General features: G+C 48.1%; 1 protein-coding gene across 1 annotated transcript in view; it reads left to right on the forward strand.

Moving 5' to 3' along the window:
* Positions 1–17,835, forward strand: part of FRAS1 (Fraser extracellular matrix complex subunit 1) — a 1,618,415-nt gene extending 1,600,580 nt beyond the window's left edge. The window contains exons 71-72 of the mRNA XM_069626341.1: positions 6,179–6,325; positions 12,574–17,835. Of these exons, the coding sequence (XP_069482442.1) occupies positions 6,179–6,325; positions 12,574–13,155 (729 nt within the window). The 3' untranslated portion in view covers positions 13,156–17,835. The remainder of the gene's footprint in view (positions 1–6,178; positions 6,326–12,573) is intronic.
* Positions 17,836–19,641: the final 1,806 nt, after the last annotated feature.

Consider the following 19,641-nt stretch of genomic DNA (forward strand, 5'->3'; position numbering starts at 1 on the left):
TTCATAGTGGACTGGGAGTTTCCACTCCTGTACGCGTTTCCACCGGTCCCTGTCATTCCTCAAATGATCAGGAGGTTGAGAAGATTCCGGAAAACCATGATCCTAATTGCCCCGGATTGGGCCAGGAGAACGTGGTACCCGGACCTTCTAGACTTGTCCATCTGCCCTCCAATTCGACTTCCACTCAGAGAGAATCTGCTCTCACAGAAGGGAGGTCAGGTTCTCCATCCAGACATCAAAACCCTCAACCTACACGCTTGGCTTCTGAAAGGCTGAGGTACAAGGATTGGGACCTCCATGATGACGTTATGGAGGTGTTGCTTTGGGCAAGAAGGCCAGAAACAAAGTCTTTATACCGCTGCCGTTGGAACAGATTTTGCAGCTGGTGTAGGGAAAAGAATATCGATCCCTTTTCATGTGGTACACCAATGGTTTTGTCTTTCCTACTTTATTTAGCGAATTCAGGCCTTCAAGTTGGCACCATCAAGGGCTATCTCGCAGCGCTATCCATCTTTAAGCGCACTGCGGAAGAACCATCCTATTTCAAGTTACCCTTGGTAATACAGTTTCTAAAAGGGTTAACTAACGTTTATCCCCCAAGACCATTCCAGGTTCCCCTATGGGATTTAAATTTAGTCCTAACTTTCCTGATGGGCACACCTTTCGAACCACTCCACTCTTGTTCGTTAAGGTTTCTTACCCTTAAGACTGTTTTATTAGTAGCACTTACATCTGCTAGAAGGGTGAGCGAGTTACAAGCTCTTTCTTGTAAACCCCCTCATACAATATTTCACAAAGAAAAAGTTGTTGTGCAAGTGAAGCCTAATTTCCTCCCAAAGGTGGTTTCTGAATTTCATATCACACAGAAGATTACCCTTCCATCTTTCTGTCCTCCTCCCCATCCAGGGAAAGAGGAAGAGAGGTTACACAGGCTGGACCCAAGAAGGGCTTTAAGTTTTTACATTAGTAGACTGGCTAGTATAAGACAAGCAGACCAGCTGTTTGTAGGCTTCGCAGGTCACAAGCTGGGGCTACCGATAACTAAGCAAACCATTTCCAGATGGATTATTTTAGCCATTTTGGAATGTTATAAACTGGCAGGAAAAGAGCCCCCTCAAAATCTTAGGGCTCATTCGACCAGAATTATCGCAGCCTCATCGGCCCTCAAAAGAGGAGTGCCAGTTCGAGACATATGTGCGGCTGCCACATGGTCGTCCGTCCATACCTTTACACGGTTTTACAACTTGGATTCCTCCTCCAGTCAGGAAACTAGGTTTGGAAGGGCAGTATTGCACTCTATTCATCAATAAGAGGAAGCATGAAGTCAGTACTCCCACCTCCAATAACAGAATACTGCTATGGGAGCCTATCTAAGATAAGGAATACATTGGAGGACACAATCCCTTCGAAGAACAAGTTACTTCTTACCTTGTAACGTTCTTTCGATGGGATGTTCCTCCGACGTATTCCTTATCGACCCTCCCATCCATCCCCGCAGTACTACTTCCCTTGTTGTTGCAGTTTACGCTCCTTCAGGGTGATTAGTCTAGTCCAGAAAGAATTATTGTGGGCTACAAAACGGAACTGAGCAACGGACGCTGCGCGCGGCCTTTATAGGCAGGATGACGTCGATACGGCGGCTGTCGAGGGACATCGACTCGGCAGACGTCGACGCGCAGCGCCCTCTAGAGAGAAAAAATTTCCGAGGCCAGCAAAGCTGGAAGGAGATATCTAAGATAACGAATACGTCGGCGGAACATCCCATCGAAAGAACGTTACAAGGTAAGAAGTAACTTGTTCTTTGGTATCATTATAGTGAAAAAGCGTGCAGGGGTATCCCCCGCACCCTTGTTCACTATAATCCCATCAGGGGTTGCAGGGGTGTCCCCCGCTCCCTATTCAATAACATTTGGAGAAAAAACAGATGACCCTGCAGCGCCGACTATTATTCACGTAAGTGAAGGGAACCAGCATTGCAGAGGGAAGCAGGAGATGTCGGCACACAAGGAGGTGTGCCGCCAAGAGGGGTAAGTAAGGGGGTGGGGGTACTGGGTTGTCGGAAATGTTCGGGGGAGTGAAAATAAAGTCATTTACAGTCAAATTACTTTTGTTTTTCTCTCCCTCAAACATTTCTCATTCGTTCAATTCACGGTAATTTGCTTTCTGCAGGAGCGGGTGCAGTTGAAACCGGAGCTGCGGAGGCAGCAGCCAGCTGTGGTACACCTGAAGAGATACATTGTGGCGCCGGCTGATATGATCATTGCAAGGCGCAACGAAGGGGGCAGTCTGGCGAACATCCAAAACTGGAGGTCAGTGAGGAGTTTTGAGGAAACTACAACCCGCTAGTGTTCCCCTCGCTCGTGCCAGACTTCTGGAACTGGAATAAAGAGCTTTAAACACTCCTCCACCTTACGGTGAAAGTGAGAGTACAATGGCTGGCTGATAGGCCCCGAAATGGTGGCATGTCCAGAACACAGAGGGGTGCTGCGGGGACTATAGACACTGACTGATCTTGGGAGACCAGTATCCCGAATAGCCGCAACCACCCAGCGGGCACAAAGCGAAAAGAGCGGGTGTAAGGAGCGGGATACATGAGGAGAGCTGTAGGATCTGCTCGGGCCCACGGCAAGCCTGGACACCCGGTGCCTAAATCTGCTGACCCACAGTACCTGCGGGTGCTGGCAGGATCGGAGTGAAGATCCACATTACCACATGGGAGGGCACAACCCACTCCTGTAGCGAATAGGTGGTTTCAGGACACCCCTTGCGTGCCCTGTCTGGGCCCAGGCGATAATAGCAGTCTGGCCCCGCTGGGGTTGGTAACCACAGGTGGTGAGGCTCGCCCACGAGTTCCGGTCACAACGCCATGTCCAGCAAACCTCTAAGAACGAAGGGCAAGCAACCCACGCTGGACGAATACGCCAGAAAACCACCAGGCCTGTAAGGAGCCAAGAGTAAAGACAAAACCCCTTCTGGGAGCGCAGTCACCATGGGCACGAACCAGGAGATCCTTGCTGCGATCGCTGACCTGAAAGTGGCCTGAGAGACCAAACTGGGACTAGCTATGACCGAATTGAAAGCAGCACTGGAGCTCAAAGTTGGGGCAGTACAAGAGAAAGGGAATCTTCTCCGGCAAGATGTCAGGACACTGGCAGAACGGACAGAGAACCTAGACAAAGAGGTGGGCCCAAACACAGCGGACTGTGCAACACATAAATCGGAAATTCACGCCCTAGTGCAACGTGTGGGCAACCTAGAAAACAGGGCAGAGGAGGCGGAGGGACATGCCCGGAGGAATAACATCCGTATTGTTGGTTTGCTGGAGGGAGTGGAGGGACCCAACCCCACGGAGTTCATTGAATCTATGCTGCTGCAGGAGATAATCGGAGGAGTGTTGTCCCAGGGATTCGCGGTGGAAAGAGTGCATAGGGCCCTAATGAGGAGGCCGCCACCAGGAACCCCCCCTAGGCCGGTGATTGCCAAGATCCTGAACTATCGAGATTGGGAAAGAATCCTAGAACACTTTTGGAAGGGCGCAATCAATACAAAGGGGGACATCAAATATAACCACATACCCAGATTACACGCTGCTGGTACATCGTAGTCGCATGAACTTTGGGAATGTGAAGAGAAGATTGCGTGAAGCAGGCCACAAGTATATGTTGATCTACCTGGCGAAGCTGAAGGTGTTCCACAAAAACAGAACCTTGTTTTTCGAATCCCCGGAAGAAGCTATGGGGTGGCTCGACAAGCAGAGCTGCCCCCAGGAGTCGGGCATCCAGACGGGAGACGGAGAAGGAAGAGATAAGTAATCTGTGTTTGTGGCACCAAGGGGCGTCGCAGCCTAATACAATGGGACTTGATTATTGTATAAAATGTAGCCTATGGGTGTGCACGTTCAGGGATATAAGTGGATATGATCCGTGAGCACTGAGACTTTTCATAAAAGCATGGGAGCCTTGCAGAGCTAGTCCTCATACCCCCACAAGGAGTAGTTTAGTTAGGTCACCGGTAGTCCGGGGACACCCTGCCAGGTTCCTGCCCTCGGCATCCGAGGCAAGACCAAACGCAGGGTCGCCTGAGATCCAGGGATGGAGCTGGGCACTTGTTGGGGGTGGGAGGGGTCAGGGGAGGGAAGGGGCTGTGTGTTGGGGTTTGTTGTTGGGAAAGGGGGGGAAGTTTGTTGGGAGGAGGTGGGTAACGAGCCAAACTGAGAATCTTATTAGGCGGGATGAGAAGCGGAGTGGGAAGGTGGGATATTGTATATTATTGTATAAGATTGTTACCACCGCCATTGTAACTGCCATCACTGACACCCAGACCAGCACAGTGTCTGCATAAAGGCCCTTCCACTGGTATCATTCCCCAACCTTGGGGTGGCTCTGCTACCGGGAGGTATTGTTGTCTCGAAGCCAAGTCCTTCCCAATCGGAAGACGTAGAGGAGGCCATCATTTCACTGCTGTTGTCTCAGCAGGCAGGACCTCGCCTCACAGAAGACAATCCAGCTCACCGGGGGCTGAGGCAAGCCTAATCAGACTACCACCATTACCTTCTCTACATTCATCTCAGGTACAGGGCAGTTTGCCTTTAATGCAGCCAGCTCCATTGCTGCCTCCACAGGGAAATGTGTCACTGGACATTTGATCTACATTAACCACTCTGGTGGCAACCGTGCAACAACGACTGCCTGCACCAGCCCCGGTTCCCGAGCCTCCTAGGCGACAGCATGCAGATGTCCTCGGGCCCTGCAGGGAGGTAGATGATATCCCTTGTCCTCCCATCAGGTGCAAAACACCTGTTAGTACCGCAAAGGCTATCCAATACTGGAACAGACACTGATCCCAACCAGTTGGATGCCACGCTACAAGCATTTGCGGTTTCTGAATTGCCTTGCTGTGGTGACTATCGCTGAAAGTGCCTGCAGTTCTTACCAACGTGTCCTGAGACGTGCTCCACCGGAACTATCCTTCTTCATTTGAGGGCTGAGAAAAAGCTACTGTCCTGCCACGGACAATTGCCCCGTCCCGCAGCCGCTGAGAGCCAGAGCGTCATGCAACTGCAGGGTTAACACCTACAGGCAAAGTGGACTAGACTGCCCAAGTTTGGTCTGGACTGTGTCAAGGGTCGGTGAGTACTTTCCTAACTTAACGGTGGCTCCCTACCACATCCATCCCTTTTTTACGCACAAGTGTCCCTCAAAAGATACTCGCGTGACTGGGATAGGCTGTGCTCCCCAGCTATTCCCGAATTCCGAAAGTCGATCTATCCGCAAGGGTAGACCCTCCCCTAGGAAGAGGAACATATTCTTCATTGTCTCAAGCCTCTTCCTGAGCAGCTACAGCCCCTGAAGAGAACCTGCTTTTCATTTTACGCACGACTGTGTGTTTTTAAGGCACTACAGTACTTTGAGCGCTAGGCTCCTCACTTCGTAGGGCTGGACTACATACATAAGTTAGGGATTGTTGGATTGTTGATGAAGGACTGCCTAAACTGATATAGGTGCCGAACTAACCCCTTTCTTTTATTGGTTGTGGTTATTTTCACCCCCATCATCAGCCTTAGGCTAATCACATTATTGTATATATGTTACATAGTGAATAAGCGTGTGGTAATTGATTTCTTGATAACTGTGGTTTAATTATGTTTTTGTTATAAAGGTCTATAATAAATGAATATTGGGTATACATCTGTCTAAGGGTAATCTGTGGAGTTTTACTGTGTGTGCTTATTGTGGGCTTCCAATCACTCTCACCCTGCCTGGGACTTAGTCTTGACCGCCTGCCAAGCTAGTGTAGATTGGTCTGGTTTGTCCAGAAGGTTCCCCTATTCCACTAAACAAGGGTGGCCTACTAAACGTCTGCCCACCAGGTCAGAATGTAGAAATCCATCTTAACAGGAGTATACATTTGAGGCAGCATGTGCAAGAGTTTTAAATTCCATACTTCTTAAGAGAAACAGGGATAGATAGGTGTGGGCGTGTGCCGAGCCATGCTGTTTTTGTGCCAACACTGTTGTGTGTCTACCATGGAACCTGTTGCCACGATAGCAATGGCTTGTGCTAATGTGGGATGGTGCTAATGTGAACTTTGATTTGGAGGCCTGGTTGCTATTTAGTAGTATGCAAGACTTCATACATGTGACTGTATATTCATGCATATCTATGCTTGCAACTTCCAGGACCGAAACCAGCCAGAAGTCGTTGATCAGTACTTCCACGATGTACCTTTTGACGCCTCTTTTGCCTCGGATGCGCCTGATTTTCATACTATGGGCAGCATGCCAGGAGTAGATGGATTTACTATGAAAGTGGATGCCCTTTACAAGGTTTGTATGGTGTTAAATTGTGTTGAACATTTTATGTTTATGATTATTAAAATTGCTCTTTGGAACAGCTGTGCCTCGCATCAATGCTTGAGGTATTGTGGCAAACGCCTACTCGCCAACCAAAGGAGGAAGAAAACGCGTTGAATCTGAATGGTTTTTTAATTTGGCATTCTGTTAAAGAGATGGGAAGTGTAGGATTTAGAATCTGTTACTACACAGAAAATATGCTGGTTCATAAAAGTGGTGCTTGAGGGTTGTGGGGGTCTGGTGATCTTGTATCTAAGGCCCAGAACGTAAGACACCACTCCCTGAATATCATTCCAGGCTCAGTGACTACAAGCTGGAGGGAGAAGTCCTGGAAATAGTGGCATGGGTAATTGCCCACTGTGTTTGGCCTACCCAGAATAGTTTCTTTGCTTGCCCAGAATAAGGGTCACTAACACTTGAACAGGCTGATGAGTACCCTCTTAATTCCTTACAGCCCTTAATCGTCTCTCACCTCTCTCCTCTTATTCCTCCCCCTGCTTTCATATCACCCCAATGGGCCTGAGAGCCTCTCTGATACAGCCCGAACCTGTGCCGTCACGAAAAGTGTTGCTTAATTTCATTGGATCATAATCATGACTCAAGAATCCTGGGACTAGATAATTGGCAGTATATCAAGACGGACATCAGTCTTGGGGCGGGGGGTGGGGGGGCGACTGCCATGGCTGTTGTTGGGCATGCTAGCTATGGCATGATGTAACGGTTAGAATGTATTTGAGAGAAGCATCTTGTCACTAAAGCTTTAAATGTGAGTTCAAAGGCATGAGGAATTTAAGGTTTATTGCTGTCAGTGCCGTGGGGAGGCAGGCTCGCATTTCTTCTTGCAAGGGATTGTTTGTGGGATAGGATTTTTTGGAGCTGCTGAACATATGTTTAGTTTTAGTCTGTTGGTCATCACCCATGCTGCTGTGAGAAGCAGTCGTGCAAGGTCCAATTTCAGTAAATATATTAAAAATGACATACTTAATATGAATAATGTTCAAAAAGAATATTCAATAGAATCTTTCAATCCAAACTTAATGACAAAAATGTACAATGTAATCCTGTACCCTCTAACCCCACTCCAACATTCATCTCCAGAAAAAAAACTTCAGTGCCAGCAATTAGTCTCTTTGAACGGGTTTACTCACATACTTTGAATAAATTATGTTGCAAATAAAAATGGATGACTTTTACAGTCTAAACATAAATTAGTAGAACATATCTGACACAGGGCCGCTTATCAATTTCACTGCATTATGCACTGACAAATATATAAACAAATTACAAATCTGTCCCAGTCCTCTAAACTGTAGTTGTGATTCAAATAAGCGTTCCGTTGCATACATTTCTCGAGTGTGCAATAAAATATGCATTTTGGGATTCCTAGAAAACATATGCTGTTTGGACTAGTGGAAGGGGCAGAACCTAGATGCCTACTGGGGTAAACAACAGCTGAAATAGGTTGCATGTGATGGGCATTGGACATCAACTGACGCCCTGGGGCATTACCAGACTAGTAATGCACTTCCCCCTCACTCCCAGGTTCTATTACTTAAGTAAACAGGATATGAGGGGATCTTCGCCATCTTCAGCCAAGGCCTTCCACAAACGTCTGGCGGCGCTGGCAGAGAATTTGGGCCTTCCTCAGCCTGAGGTCGAACAGCCCGAGGAGGGGGTCTTGGCAGAAGTCCTCACCCTAAAACCCCCTACCAAGGCGGGTATCCCGATGCAGAAGGACGTTGTTGCCCTGGTCAAAAAGGGGTGGCTCAAGCCACACTCGGCCCAGCCTGTCAATCAGCGCCAAGTACAGGCAGATAGAGGGGGATACACTCTTAATTTCAGCACACCCTCAACTGCACTCTTCGGTGATTGCTGCAGCGTCACTCTACTCTAAGCCTCAGCTTCCTCCTCCTCGACACTGCTAGGCAAGGAGGAGAAGATCTTGGAGGCGTACAGGCAAAAGCTGTACACCAACGCCTCCTTGCACCTGCGCCAGGCAATGCTGATGCCATGCTGGCGGCCGTTAACCAAAGGCTCTGGCGGGAAATTGCGGACTTCCTCCCAGAACTTCCGGCACACAGCCAAGCTCGCTTCAAGGTGGGATTAGGAGAAGCCAGGCTGGTAGATCAGGACATTATGGAGTCCACAGTGGCCCATATCGATACCTCTGGCCGGGCCTTCTGCATCGCCACGGACATGAGAAGGACAGCCTGGCTCCGGGCTACTAAGTTTAACCCTGACATCCAGGAACGCATATTGGACCTTCCATTCGAGGGTAGTGACTTCTTCCACTCCACCACGGATGAAGAATTAGATAAAAAGAAGAACAGCTCGCAAACCGCAAAGTCTATTGTTACGAAGGCCACACCCAAGGCTTACACCCAGTCACATCAACGCTCCGACAAGGGGCGGACGTCTGGAGGTTTCTGGGGCTTCCAATGACGGAGGTCCAGACAACCTGACCGTTCCCAGAGTCAGCACCGGAAAAAAACAACAAAATGGGGGTGTCAAGGACTTTTTCCAATCCCCCTCCTCCGCAACAGCCTCAGAGGGAAAGAAGGCATGACACGGCCCTTCTGGTCCACGTGTCTCCAGTGGGGGGGCAGGCTTGCCTTCCTCGTGCAATTCTGGCACCAAAGGTTTTCGGACTCTCGGGAGGATAGCTCAGGGGCAACGTGCTCGCCTTGGAAGCAAGGCGACATGGAGCAACACAGGTTCGATCCCCGGGTCCGCGCTTGGAAACCTGGGTAATAAGCGCGTTATAAATAACCTACCATCATCATCATCTCTCCTTCCTCTTCCCCTCCTCTCTCACAGATTGGGACAGCAACTTTGTTGGTGGAGATCTGCTCACTCATCGAGAGCCAGGCAGTGGAGGAAATCCCAGCCTCCCAGCGAGTTTTGGGCTTCTATTCCAGGATTTTCGCCATACAGAAGAACCACCAGGCTGGCCTGAGAGTTGTGTTGGACCTTTCCACCCTCAACCTTCCTCTACAAAAATTCAAGATGGTTACGCCAGAACTCATTGCGGGGACACTGAACACTGTGCTCCCTGGATCTGAAGGACGCGTATCTACACGTCCCGATTTGGCAGCCACATCGGTCCTTTCGACAGTTCAGGATCATGTGCTGCCATTTATAATACAAGGTGCTACCCTTCGGCCTCAACTCAGCCCCCAGGGTATTTACTAGGTTAATGAATGCAGTGGCAGTCCTCCTCAGGGCCCAGGGCCACCAGGTGTACCCATACCAGGACAACTGGCTTGTCCGGGCTTCAACTCAGGAGGGCGTTCTCCACACCTCCTCTGCACTTATGAGCACACTCCACGACCTGGGGGTTTACGATCAATCTCAAGAAGTCTCAGCTGCAACCCACGCAGAGCGTGACCTTTCTGGGCCTCCTCTGGAACACCTGCTCCAAGAGTCTTTGCCTCAGAGCACAAGATCACGGCTATCAAGAGAGCCACTACTCACTTCCTCTCCAGGACATTGACCTCGGCCTGGTGGTTCCAACAGCTGGTGGGTATTATGGCGGCGGTCCTGTTGGCCGTACCCCACACAAGACTCAAGATGAGGAGATTACAGCTGCCTCGCAAGCAGAGTCTGTCGGCATTCCTACATCTCTCCACCCGGACCTCTTGTGGTGTTCTGCAGATTGCAACCTGCGGCAGGGCAAACCCTTCCGGCAGCCTCTTGCGCAGGTCACCATCACTACGGACTCCTCCCTAGCAGGCTGGGGAGCCACGCTGGGCAGTCACAGCGTCCATGGAGTCTGGACTCGGCAGGAACAGGAGTCCCACATCAACTCGCTAGAATTGAAGGGTATATGGCTGGCCATCAAGCCCTTCCTCCCTCTGATAGAGGGCAAGATAGTACTTATCCAGACGGAAAACCCACCAGCATGTACTATATCAACAAGCAGGGGGGGTACCAGATTCCCTCCGCTGTGCAACCTAGCTGTCAGCATGTGGGAATGGGCTCCTGAGAACAACATCTACCTCACCTCTGTCAAACTCTCGGGGGAGTCCAACCTGCAGGCGGACAGGCTCAGCAGACTGGGGCGGACGATTACGCGTGGCAATTGAACGACCTGGTCCTGAAAGAGATCTTCCTCAGGTGGGGGCAACCACAAGTGGATCTGTTTGCCTCCCATGGACAACAGGAAATGCCAGCAGTTTGCCTCTTGACAGGGACAGGGCTCAGGCTCCCTGGGCGATTTGCATTTCGGATACAGTGGAACTACATGATGGCATATGCCTTCCTGCCCACACCCCTGGTACACAGGGTGATCTGCAGGATAAAGGAATCTTGGCACCTCAGCATCATTCTGATAGCTCCCTGGCAGCTGGCGAGACCGTGGTTCTCCGAGTTGCTCAGCCTATCGGACAGGCCCCTCATTCACCTACCGCTGGGTCCAGTTCTCTCCTGACCCAGCAGCGGGTAGGGTACTCAACCCACTCCTCACAAGCTAGCCCTCGCAGCGTGGTTGCTGAGCAGGTCACACTGAAACACTTCAGCCTATCTCAGGCTAACCTGAAGATTATCCAGGGCACCAGAAGCAAAGCTACCAGGAGCCAATATAAGAGCAAATGGTCCAGATTCTGTCATTGTGCCGACTCGAAGGAGATCGACCCAGTTGGACGATGTACTTTCCTTCTCGGCACACCTCGCCCACTCCGGAGTTCTGGTGGACATATGCCGCACCTATCTGGCAGCCATAGGAGCCTACAGAAATTCAGGGGAGGGCCTCTTCTCCTCCTCTAACCCGGTGGTCAAACCGCATCTGGCAGGCCTCCACAGGCTCTACCCCCCATAAAGAAGCCACACCCTGTGTGGGACATCAATGTTGTCTTGGGCGCCTTGGCACACAAACCGTTCGAGCCAATGGTGTCTGCGGACATCAGGCTGGTCACCTTAAAGACAGCACTGCTCGTAGGCCTCACCTCCGCTCGCAGTGTCAGCGAAATCCAGGCTCTCATGACATCAGAGCGCTACACTACCTTTCACAAGGACAAGATGGTCCTCCGGATCCACCCTGCATTCCTACCCAAGGTGACCTCCCCCTTCCATCTGAACAAGGAAATAGTCTTACCCACCTTCTTCGCCGACCAGAAGGATAAGCCTCAGAGGGTCTTGCACCGTCTGGATGTCAGACGCGTGCTAAAATAATACCTGGACAGGACCAAGGACTTCCGCAAGTCGGATGCCCTCTTTATCACCTTTGGTGGTTCAAGACCCGGCTATCGGACCTCCAAGGGCTCCATAGCAAGGTGGATGGTCGCAGCCATCAAGGAGGCATATGAGGGGCAGCACAAACGAATGCCAGCCAATTTGCATGCCCATGCAGTCAGAGCCAAGGCCACTGCCATCGCCTTTCAAAGGCATGTGCTGTGGCAGGTCATCAGCAGGGCGGCTACCTGGGCCACCCCTTCGGCTTTCTGTAAGCACTACTACCTCCAGATCAGATGCAGCGCTTGGCAAGGCGGTTCTAAGAAACCGGTTTACTTACGGAGGGTCTCCTCTCCACCCTGGGGCTACATTCAGTTGTAATTGCCCATACAGTATGGAGGAAAGGGGACGGGACGTAAGAGTAATTAATAGTTACTCACTGTAGTGACTAACGTACGCTTAGTCCATAGTCCCCTTTCCTCCATACGTCCCACCATCCTCCCCCTAATAAAACTGGTGTCATTAGGCAATGCTAAATATTGTCGACGCGTCAATGGAGACTGAGGAGTGGCGCCGGTGGGCCGAGTCAAGCGAGCGAATGCTCCCAGGGCTGCGCCCCGCGTGCCTCTGAATTTAAAGGGCAAGAAGAATTTTCTGGTGAAAAAGGTTACGTCTTCCGTCCCTCGCAATGGACGCCCATACAGTATGGAGAAAAGGGGACTATGAACTAAGAGTACTACGGTGAGTAACTATTCATTCCTCAGGTAACCACCATAAGATACATCAGGGCAACTCCGAGTAATATGATCTGTGCCCAAAGAACATTGGGATTGGGGTGTGCACTTTTTCGACTTGCTGGCCCTCCCTCGTACTACAGTCCAAGAAACATCCAAAGGCATGGTCTCTGTGAATGTTCATGCATGAGACATTACAAGTGTTTCTTCTTTGCTGAATGAGTGAAAGTCCACAGTCTGGTTCAGTTTTGCTGCCTGGCACATTAACACATGACATTGTTTTACTAAAATGGTGCTCTTTTTCTGTCGCTCCTGTAGGTGGAGACTGGACACCAATGGTACCTTCAAGTGATTTACATCATTGGACCAGAGTCCATGGCAGGACCTAGAGTGCAGCGATCCCTTACCTACCATCTGAAACGCAGCCGAAGAGATTTAGTTGACAAGAATGGCCGGCTCACTCTCGATGACTCCTTGATTTACGACAACGAGGGCGATCAAGTCAAGAATGGCACGAACATGAAATACCTGAGCCTTGAGTTGGAGGCTGCCGCCGCCACATCTTCCAATGCAGGGGCTTCCATTGGAAGTGCTTTTGCTGCCATCATATTATTGCTACTGGTGGTCTTAGGCATTTGCTTTTTAGCTCCCAAGTGTAGAAAACATAAGAAGCCCATGAAAGATGTGCTGGAAGAGTATCCGCTCAATACACAGGTGGATGCCTCCAAGCGAAACATAGACCGCTCTGAGAAGAACTTCAACAGACAGCACTGTACAGTCCGGAACATTAACCTGTTGCATGACGATGAGGATATCTTTAAAGCTAAAGGGGTCAAAGTCAAGAAAGTCAATTTGGAGGTCAAAGTTCACAACAATCTACACGATGGAACAGAAGTTTGATAGTGTACTCATATTTTCTAAATGATTTTGTAAATTGTAAAAAAGTACTAGTATTTTTATAATCTTGTGGAAAGGAAAGACAAAAAGATTTCATTTCGCAATGGACAGCTTATGCCTAACATCAAATCACAACTGAGCTACCTCATTGTACCAGATGTTTGTGAGACAACCTAACAAGAAGATGTGAAGCAATTGTGCAGAATATTGTGCATCAAGTCACTAGTTCAATCAGCAGTGACATTCGCCACTTTATATTAAGGATGCCTCCTCTTCCGCTTGAACGTTGCTAGGGATCTTCATATCCAATGTCTGCACCAAGTGCAACACCACTTCATCTCCCAGGAGCTGAGGTGCACTGCTCCTGGGGTTTACGGTTAACATATCACCAGAAGCGTAGACAGGGTAGGGCCTTAGCGGGCAAGACACACCCAAACTCTGTAAATGCCCATTCAGCAGCGCTGTGTGGGCATTTACAGATGTTAATGTCACTGCGGTGGGCCCAACTACATTAGCTTCAGTCCCCACTAGTTACACAATCCTGGCTATGCCTCTGCATATCACCTGTAGGAATAGGGCCATTCCGCTCATGCAGAAGGGAGCGCAATACGTATAAAATGCCCTTTGTGGGCTGTACTTCGGTTTAGTACTTTATTCAGCATTGTATCAAAAGCTACTAAGCAACGAAAAACATCTACATGTTCGCAAGGTAGAGGTAGTCAACGAGAAATGGTGCCCGCACCTGAAGGAAACTGTAATCTAGAAGTCCTCCGTTTCCTCGAGTCGTAAGAGCGTAAACATGTGTTAGATTAGTAGGCCTTCACTTTTAGAAGTCAAGTTATATTCTTGAATCGAAACCCGTTTTCCACAGGGATTCGACGATACCAAAGCAAACTCCATATAGAGTTGGATAGCTGATTGTGCAGTCATTGGGGCACATTCTGACTAAGCTGGTCCGGAAACAAGGGTACTGGTAAGCTTACCAGCACTGTTTTTCCAGACCAGCATATTACAGGTCTGTCTGCCGGAGCCCCCGTGCCCGACAGGTCTGACCCTGTCAGGCACATCGGTCACTGTAGGCAGACCCGTCACGGAAGCACCGCCACTGGTGCTTCCGTGTCCCAATTGGAATGGGGAACAAAATTTTACCGGTGCCTGACTTTCCAGGCCGCCAGGGTTGTAATATCCCAGTGGCACCAGAAAGTCAGCCGCTGGTAAATATTTATGGGTCCGGCAGCAACCCACCGGTAGCACCGGCACGATTACCGCTGGACCCGTAATGAGCCCCATTGTCTTAGACAACTATTGAAATTCTCAGTGCACATACGTTGCAAGTAAGTGCGCGCAGATCTAACATCCTTATTGCCAAAACATATTTTTCTTTTTTATATCATCTCCACTAAAGAGAATGTTTAAATTGTGCATATGTCATGGTCCACCAATGAAAATATTGGATAAAGATGACCAGACCTAAAAATTAGGGCAAACATTTAAACAATTGCAATTTACAGTTCAATAAACAAAAATAGTATCTACAGTTGTGTAACCTAACGTTTGCTATGAATAAAATAGGATGTTGAGACTGCATATGAAGGAAGCAGATGAATAACGACATGAGAACAAACACAATAGGAACTTTAGAAATAGGGACAATTATGTAGGGAGGGCGAGGAGGTCAAGTTACAAAGCTTGATAAGCGATGGAAGTGTTTGAAGTAGTGGGCCACCATATATGGATGCTGCACAAATTAAGGGTAGCCTTTGAGTGTGTGTGGTTTACAGCTCCGAATGAGTGCGGTCTCAGGCTGCCGTCCACCTGATGATGGCCCACCGGATGTTTGTTGCAATGGATTGTGCGTGGAAGTTAAATGCCCCCAGTGAACTGTAGCAATTGCTCTACGAATAAGGCCCAGTTTAGCAATGTGAAGACTGGAGCACCTGCATTGGGGCAGAGCTCTTGCTTGCAGGTTTAATGAGTGCAGGAAAGTAGAATTTTATAGTAATGATCACTCTCTGGTGCTGAGAACCCCTAAAGTAAGAGAGGTGTCTTGATTACTAGGAATAGTGTGTTTTACACACACATCTCATTACCCATACAGATTTGGTACTCGCTAACCAAAACCGCAGGAGTAAGGACAGGCAAGTGCTCTGCATCCATCCTTCTGTTGTATGTGCTTAAACCGGGTGGCTGCACGCCCACCCATCCTCTGCATGTTCCCTGGTGGTGAAGTTCTGGGCGGCGAAGTTCTGGGCGGCACAGGAAAGTCACAGAGACAGAATCCTCTTGCTTGAGTCAGCAGGGGCCTGTTCCTTTCTGTCACGTGGCTTAAAGTGACACTGGAACGCAAAGACAGACTTAAAAGACGGGTTCCCTAATCCATCCACGTGTATTCACAATGGAGTCTTCAAAGTTCTAGATTATGTAAAAAAAAAACTGCAAATCACTTATGGTTACTGCGAGTACAGTGAAGTGATCTGCACACACTGTCGCGTTCTATGCGCTAGGGACAAATAGAGTGTTTACTACACACAGCCCCCTTTTTCAATTAGATGAGGATGTGGATTTCATTAAAACGATGTTTAGTCCACGTGTCTATGACTTCCACATAAGCAAGTGCACAAAACACCCGCATTCTCTAAGTGGTCGGATTTTCAAAAAGTGAATTGGCGCCCCAAACAAGTGTGCAGCCAGATTTCACTTTTATAGCCGGCGCCCGTGCAGAATGTGGGCAACAAGCAGACCACTGGAATCACTGCACACACCAAAGCGCACCCTGATTCCACAACGAGATGTGACGGGATGTGCATCCGAGGTGCGGCTCCTTTCCATCCGATCTACCCTGTAGCAGGCGAGGCTCTAAGGAAGCTCAATGCTGGCATCGTTGATCGACCCCTTGTTCACATTTCACCCTTGAAATGGTTGGACTGTAAGAACTGCAATGCCAGTGACGGGCCTTTCACTGCCTATACACTCACTGTCATGGGCTGGGGGCAGATCAAGGTCATGAGTGCGCACAAGACTTACCTGTGCACAGAGGAGCAAACTGCGTGTCCTCTGCACAGCCAGGAATACAAACAAATCAATCAAGAAATGCATGTCAGGCGTGGCCAGCTTGTATCACACTATATGTGAACCATTTGAACATGATTCACCCAAGGTCTTGTGCCCACTGCAGATTTGGGTGCTTGTTTAAAGTGCCTCGAACATGTTGGTTAAAACTTAGCAGTGCACCCCTTTTCTATTCTGCAGAAATGTCGGTGCACCGTGCCCGGTGGATTGCAGCATATTTATTTCTAAGCAGTGCCTTTATTGCCTCAGAACTGTTGAAAATATATGAACGTTGTTCTCTTATATATAAAAAGAAAGTCAACTCCCGGCAAAATGCGTATACCAGACGCTTGTTTGCAAGATGGCAGTAGACTACTAGCCAGCAACTACTACTGATGGCGTCTGTTCAGTTAATGGCAGGACGCCGGGCACTTGGAATCCTCGGCGTCTCTGCGGTAGCAAGCACTGGAAAGCCTGGCTTCCCTAGGAACCTTCAGCAGCGCACACTATCCCCTGCACGGTGCAGTTGCAAGCTGCACCTCAACTGGCCAGAGTTTGTGGCGTTCAGGTAGCTCAGACACTGTATTGCTCCTATAGACGGCTGCATTAGTCACATGCACGTAGACACCCGTGTTTGTCAACGTTTGATATGAACTCTTTGTATTATGAAGTCACTTTTTTCTTTTCCTTTCGAAAACGTACAGTCTTTGCACCTCAATATCGTTTTAACTATAACTTGCTGTACCTGCCAGAGAATTCGTGATTCATCCAGACACAAGACTCCGGTCTGCCGAACACTTGAGCTGTGCAGCCACTGCACTCTTAGACAAGAATGCAGTGATTACAGCCGTGCCTCATACAAAGCACCTTTGGCTTTGCTGAGAAGTTGGGGCATCAATTTGATTTTCAAGAAGATGGCTAAAGGTGGCAGCCTGAAAAGGATCCTCAAAGAGTTGTCTGCTACTCCTCCACCCGCCTCACCTGCTCCTACCCATCTATTTGACTAATTGTTGGACCATTGGTGCCATCCACTGTATTAGGTGCTATTATCCACTATTTTGTTTTTGACGCTTGCCTAAACTTGAAGGCTTAAATAGCTTGTGTTCTGACTTCATCCTTTTTCATGATATTTATTCTCTGTACACATTTTATAAAGTTAAATCAGAAAGTGTGGATGGCATTATAGTATTTGATTTCCAGCAGATAGGCAGCATAATTATTTCTTCCGAGTCTGTTTGAACATTGTCATATTGTAGTCTGTATTTTTTACATTTCTTCCCATGTTTCAGAAAAACAACTTTGGGAGGTGTTTTACATCTGTATACGCTGTTGCTATTTACCTGAAATGCACTGAAGAAGGCCCACGTGACGGTTGGTTTAAAACACTATAGAAGGGGTATGTGTCTACAGGGCATGCTTGCACGTCACACTCTTCTCTCCTTCAGTTATATGCCCCAGGGACCTTTACTTTAACAAGACTGGACGAGCCACAAGTGTTGCTGTTCCCGGCATTTGAAAAAACTGGGCATTTCAGTTGTCCAATTTGCTTTTTATAGATTTATGATACTGATACAGTGCAATGTGCCATAAAGCAAAATTTTATTTTACAAATAAACACATTCTTTGGGTACTTCACCTACCGGCTCCCTTCTTTTTTCTATGATTCAGATGATCAATTGCAAAATCATATCCTTTTTCCATTATTGGTGTTAAATACCTGAACTTGTAATGTGGTGGGTCCTCTAAATATGTTCCTTTTTATGATGAGCCAAGAGACTGATTCTGTTCCAACTACCAAAGCTTAAATGGGATGATCCAGAATCTAATACCGGTTTGTGTTCTCAGGAGAAAGGGGCGGTTAGCTCTACACATTTGTACTCTTCTGTTTAATGCCCCAATATATGTGGGTGTTATATATTTGGACAATTTAACATTTCCAAATTGAGTATTGTGGAAGATTCCATTCTAACGCAAATGCAGCTTATGATTCCCCAGATTTAGCTAGGAACCTTACACCTGCAAGCTACAGGAGACGACATCGGTATCCACAATGGTACACCACCTGAGGTGTTAAAACCAGTAACTGTGTGCCATCCTGTAAAACCATCAATGCTGGAGTCACCACCGTCAGGCTAGAATGTGACGGGTACTCCTTCCTAGAAAATAGACTTGGGTGTGGCAGATCACTCGGGTAACTTCTGTGGTAGTTAATCACCCACGATGACGTCACAACATCAAATATAGCTATATAAAGGTATTTTCTAATGGACACATTATTTCCACAGATTCATCATCTCTTGAAATATATCCCTCACAGCCACCATGTAGCACTGTGTGAAAGGAGGATGGTCCCGTCACATCTCAGCACCGTCTTGTGACGCAAGTGATGTCATCTATGGTTTATGGTCTTTCCATCTAAAACTTTCCAACGAACGTTTTTGCATCGAAAACCCAACCATTGAAAATATTTCCATCAAATGCATTTTTTGTATTTTGGGGGGGGGGATGGGCCGCAAATCGCCGTTTTTTACCCTTAATTACCCACCCCAACGAAAATGAACCCTTTACCCATCAGATATATGCATTTGATGCATATATTTTCGATGGAAAAGGTTTCGTTGGAAACCTTTTCGATGGAAACACTAGATACTGTCATCTGTACTTAACCTCGAAGCCACCAGTGCCATTTTACACATGTTCCTTTTTTCCAACTGTCACTCAAATGTTTTTTGTATTTTTTCTGCAATGTCTCCTACCAAGTCCGTTTTTCTTTATTTATTACTTTGTTTTGGCACTAAAATGCCATAAAAGTACATGCAACTAAGAAAAGAGTTGGTCATCATAAATAATAAAATATTCATAAAATCCAGGTAATTGTAAGATAAAAATAATCAAAGAAAGACAGTGGCACAGTATAACATTCACAGTACCGGCGGATCAAACCTGTTTTGCTTTGTGTCGTCTTGCTTCCAAGGCGAGCACGTTGCCGCTGAGCTATCCTCCAGAGACAAACGCACTTAATACCCAGAGGTTTCTAAGTGCGAACCCGGGGATCGAACCTGTGTTGCTCTGCATCGTCTTGCTTCCAAGACAAGCACATTGCCCCTTAGGATTGTCCTTGATGCTGCATTCAAGGTGGGTTCGTCCCTGGATTGGTGGGCTTGGCTCCTTCTTCCCAGTCAAGCGATGAGTCATTCTCCATACTGAGCTGTCCACCTCCTTCAGCTTGCCCATTGCGGCCTCCCACTTCTGTCCAGAGTAAGATTCCTGGACTGCGCAATTTTGGTTGCGGTTTCTCTTTCCTATCGTAGGCTAATTTTATTTTACTTTTGTAGCTTGCTGGAATTGATTCTGGGTTGGACCAATAACTAGTCAGCCCAATTGAAGCCAATTCCATTCTGACAAGCGCAAACCAAAGCAGGCTATATCCCCTCTCTTGGT

This window comes from Ambystoma mexicanum, chromosome 6p, assembly GCF_040938575.1.
Source record: "Ambystoma mexicanum isolate Mex_15411 chromosome 6p, UKY_AmexF1_1, whole genome shotgun sequence".
Classification (NCBI taxonomy): domain Eukaryota; kingdom Metazoa; phylum Chordata; class Amphibia; order Caudata; family Ambystomatidae; genus Ambystoma; species Ambystoma mexicanum.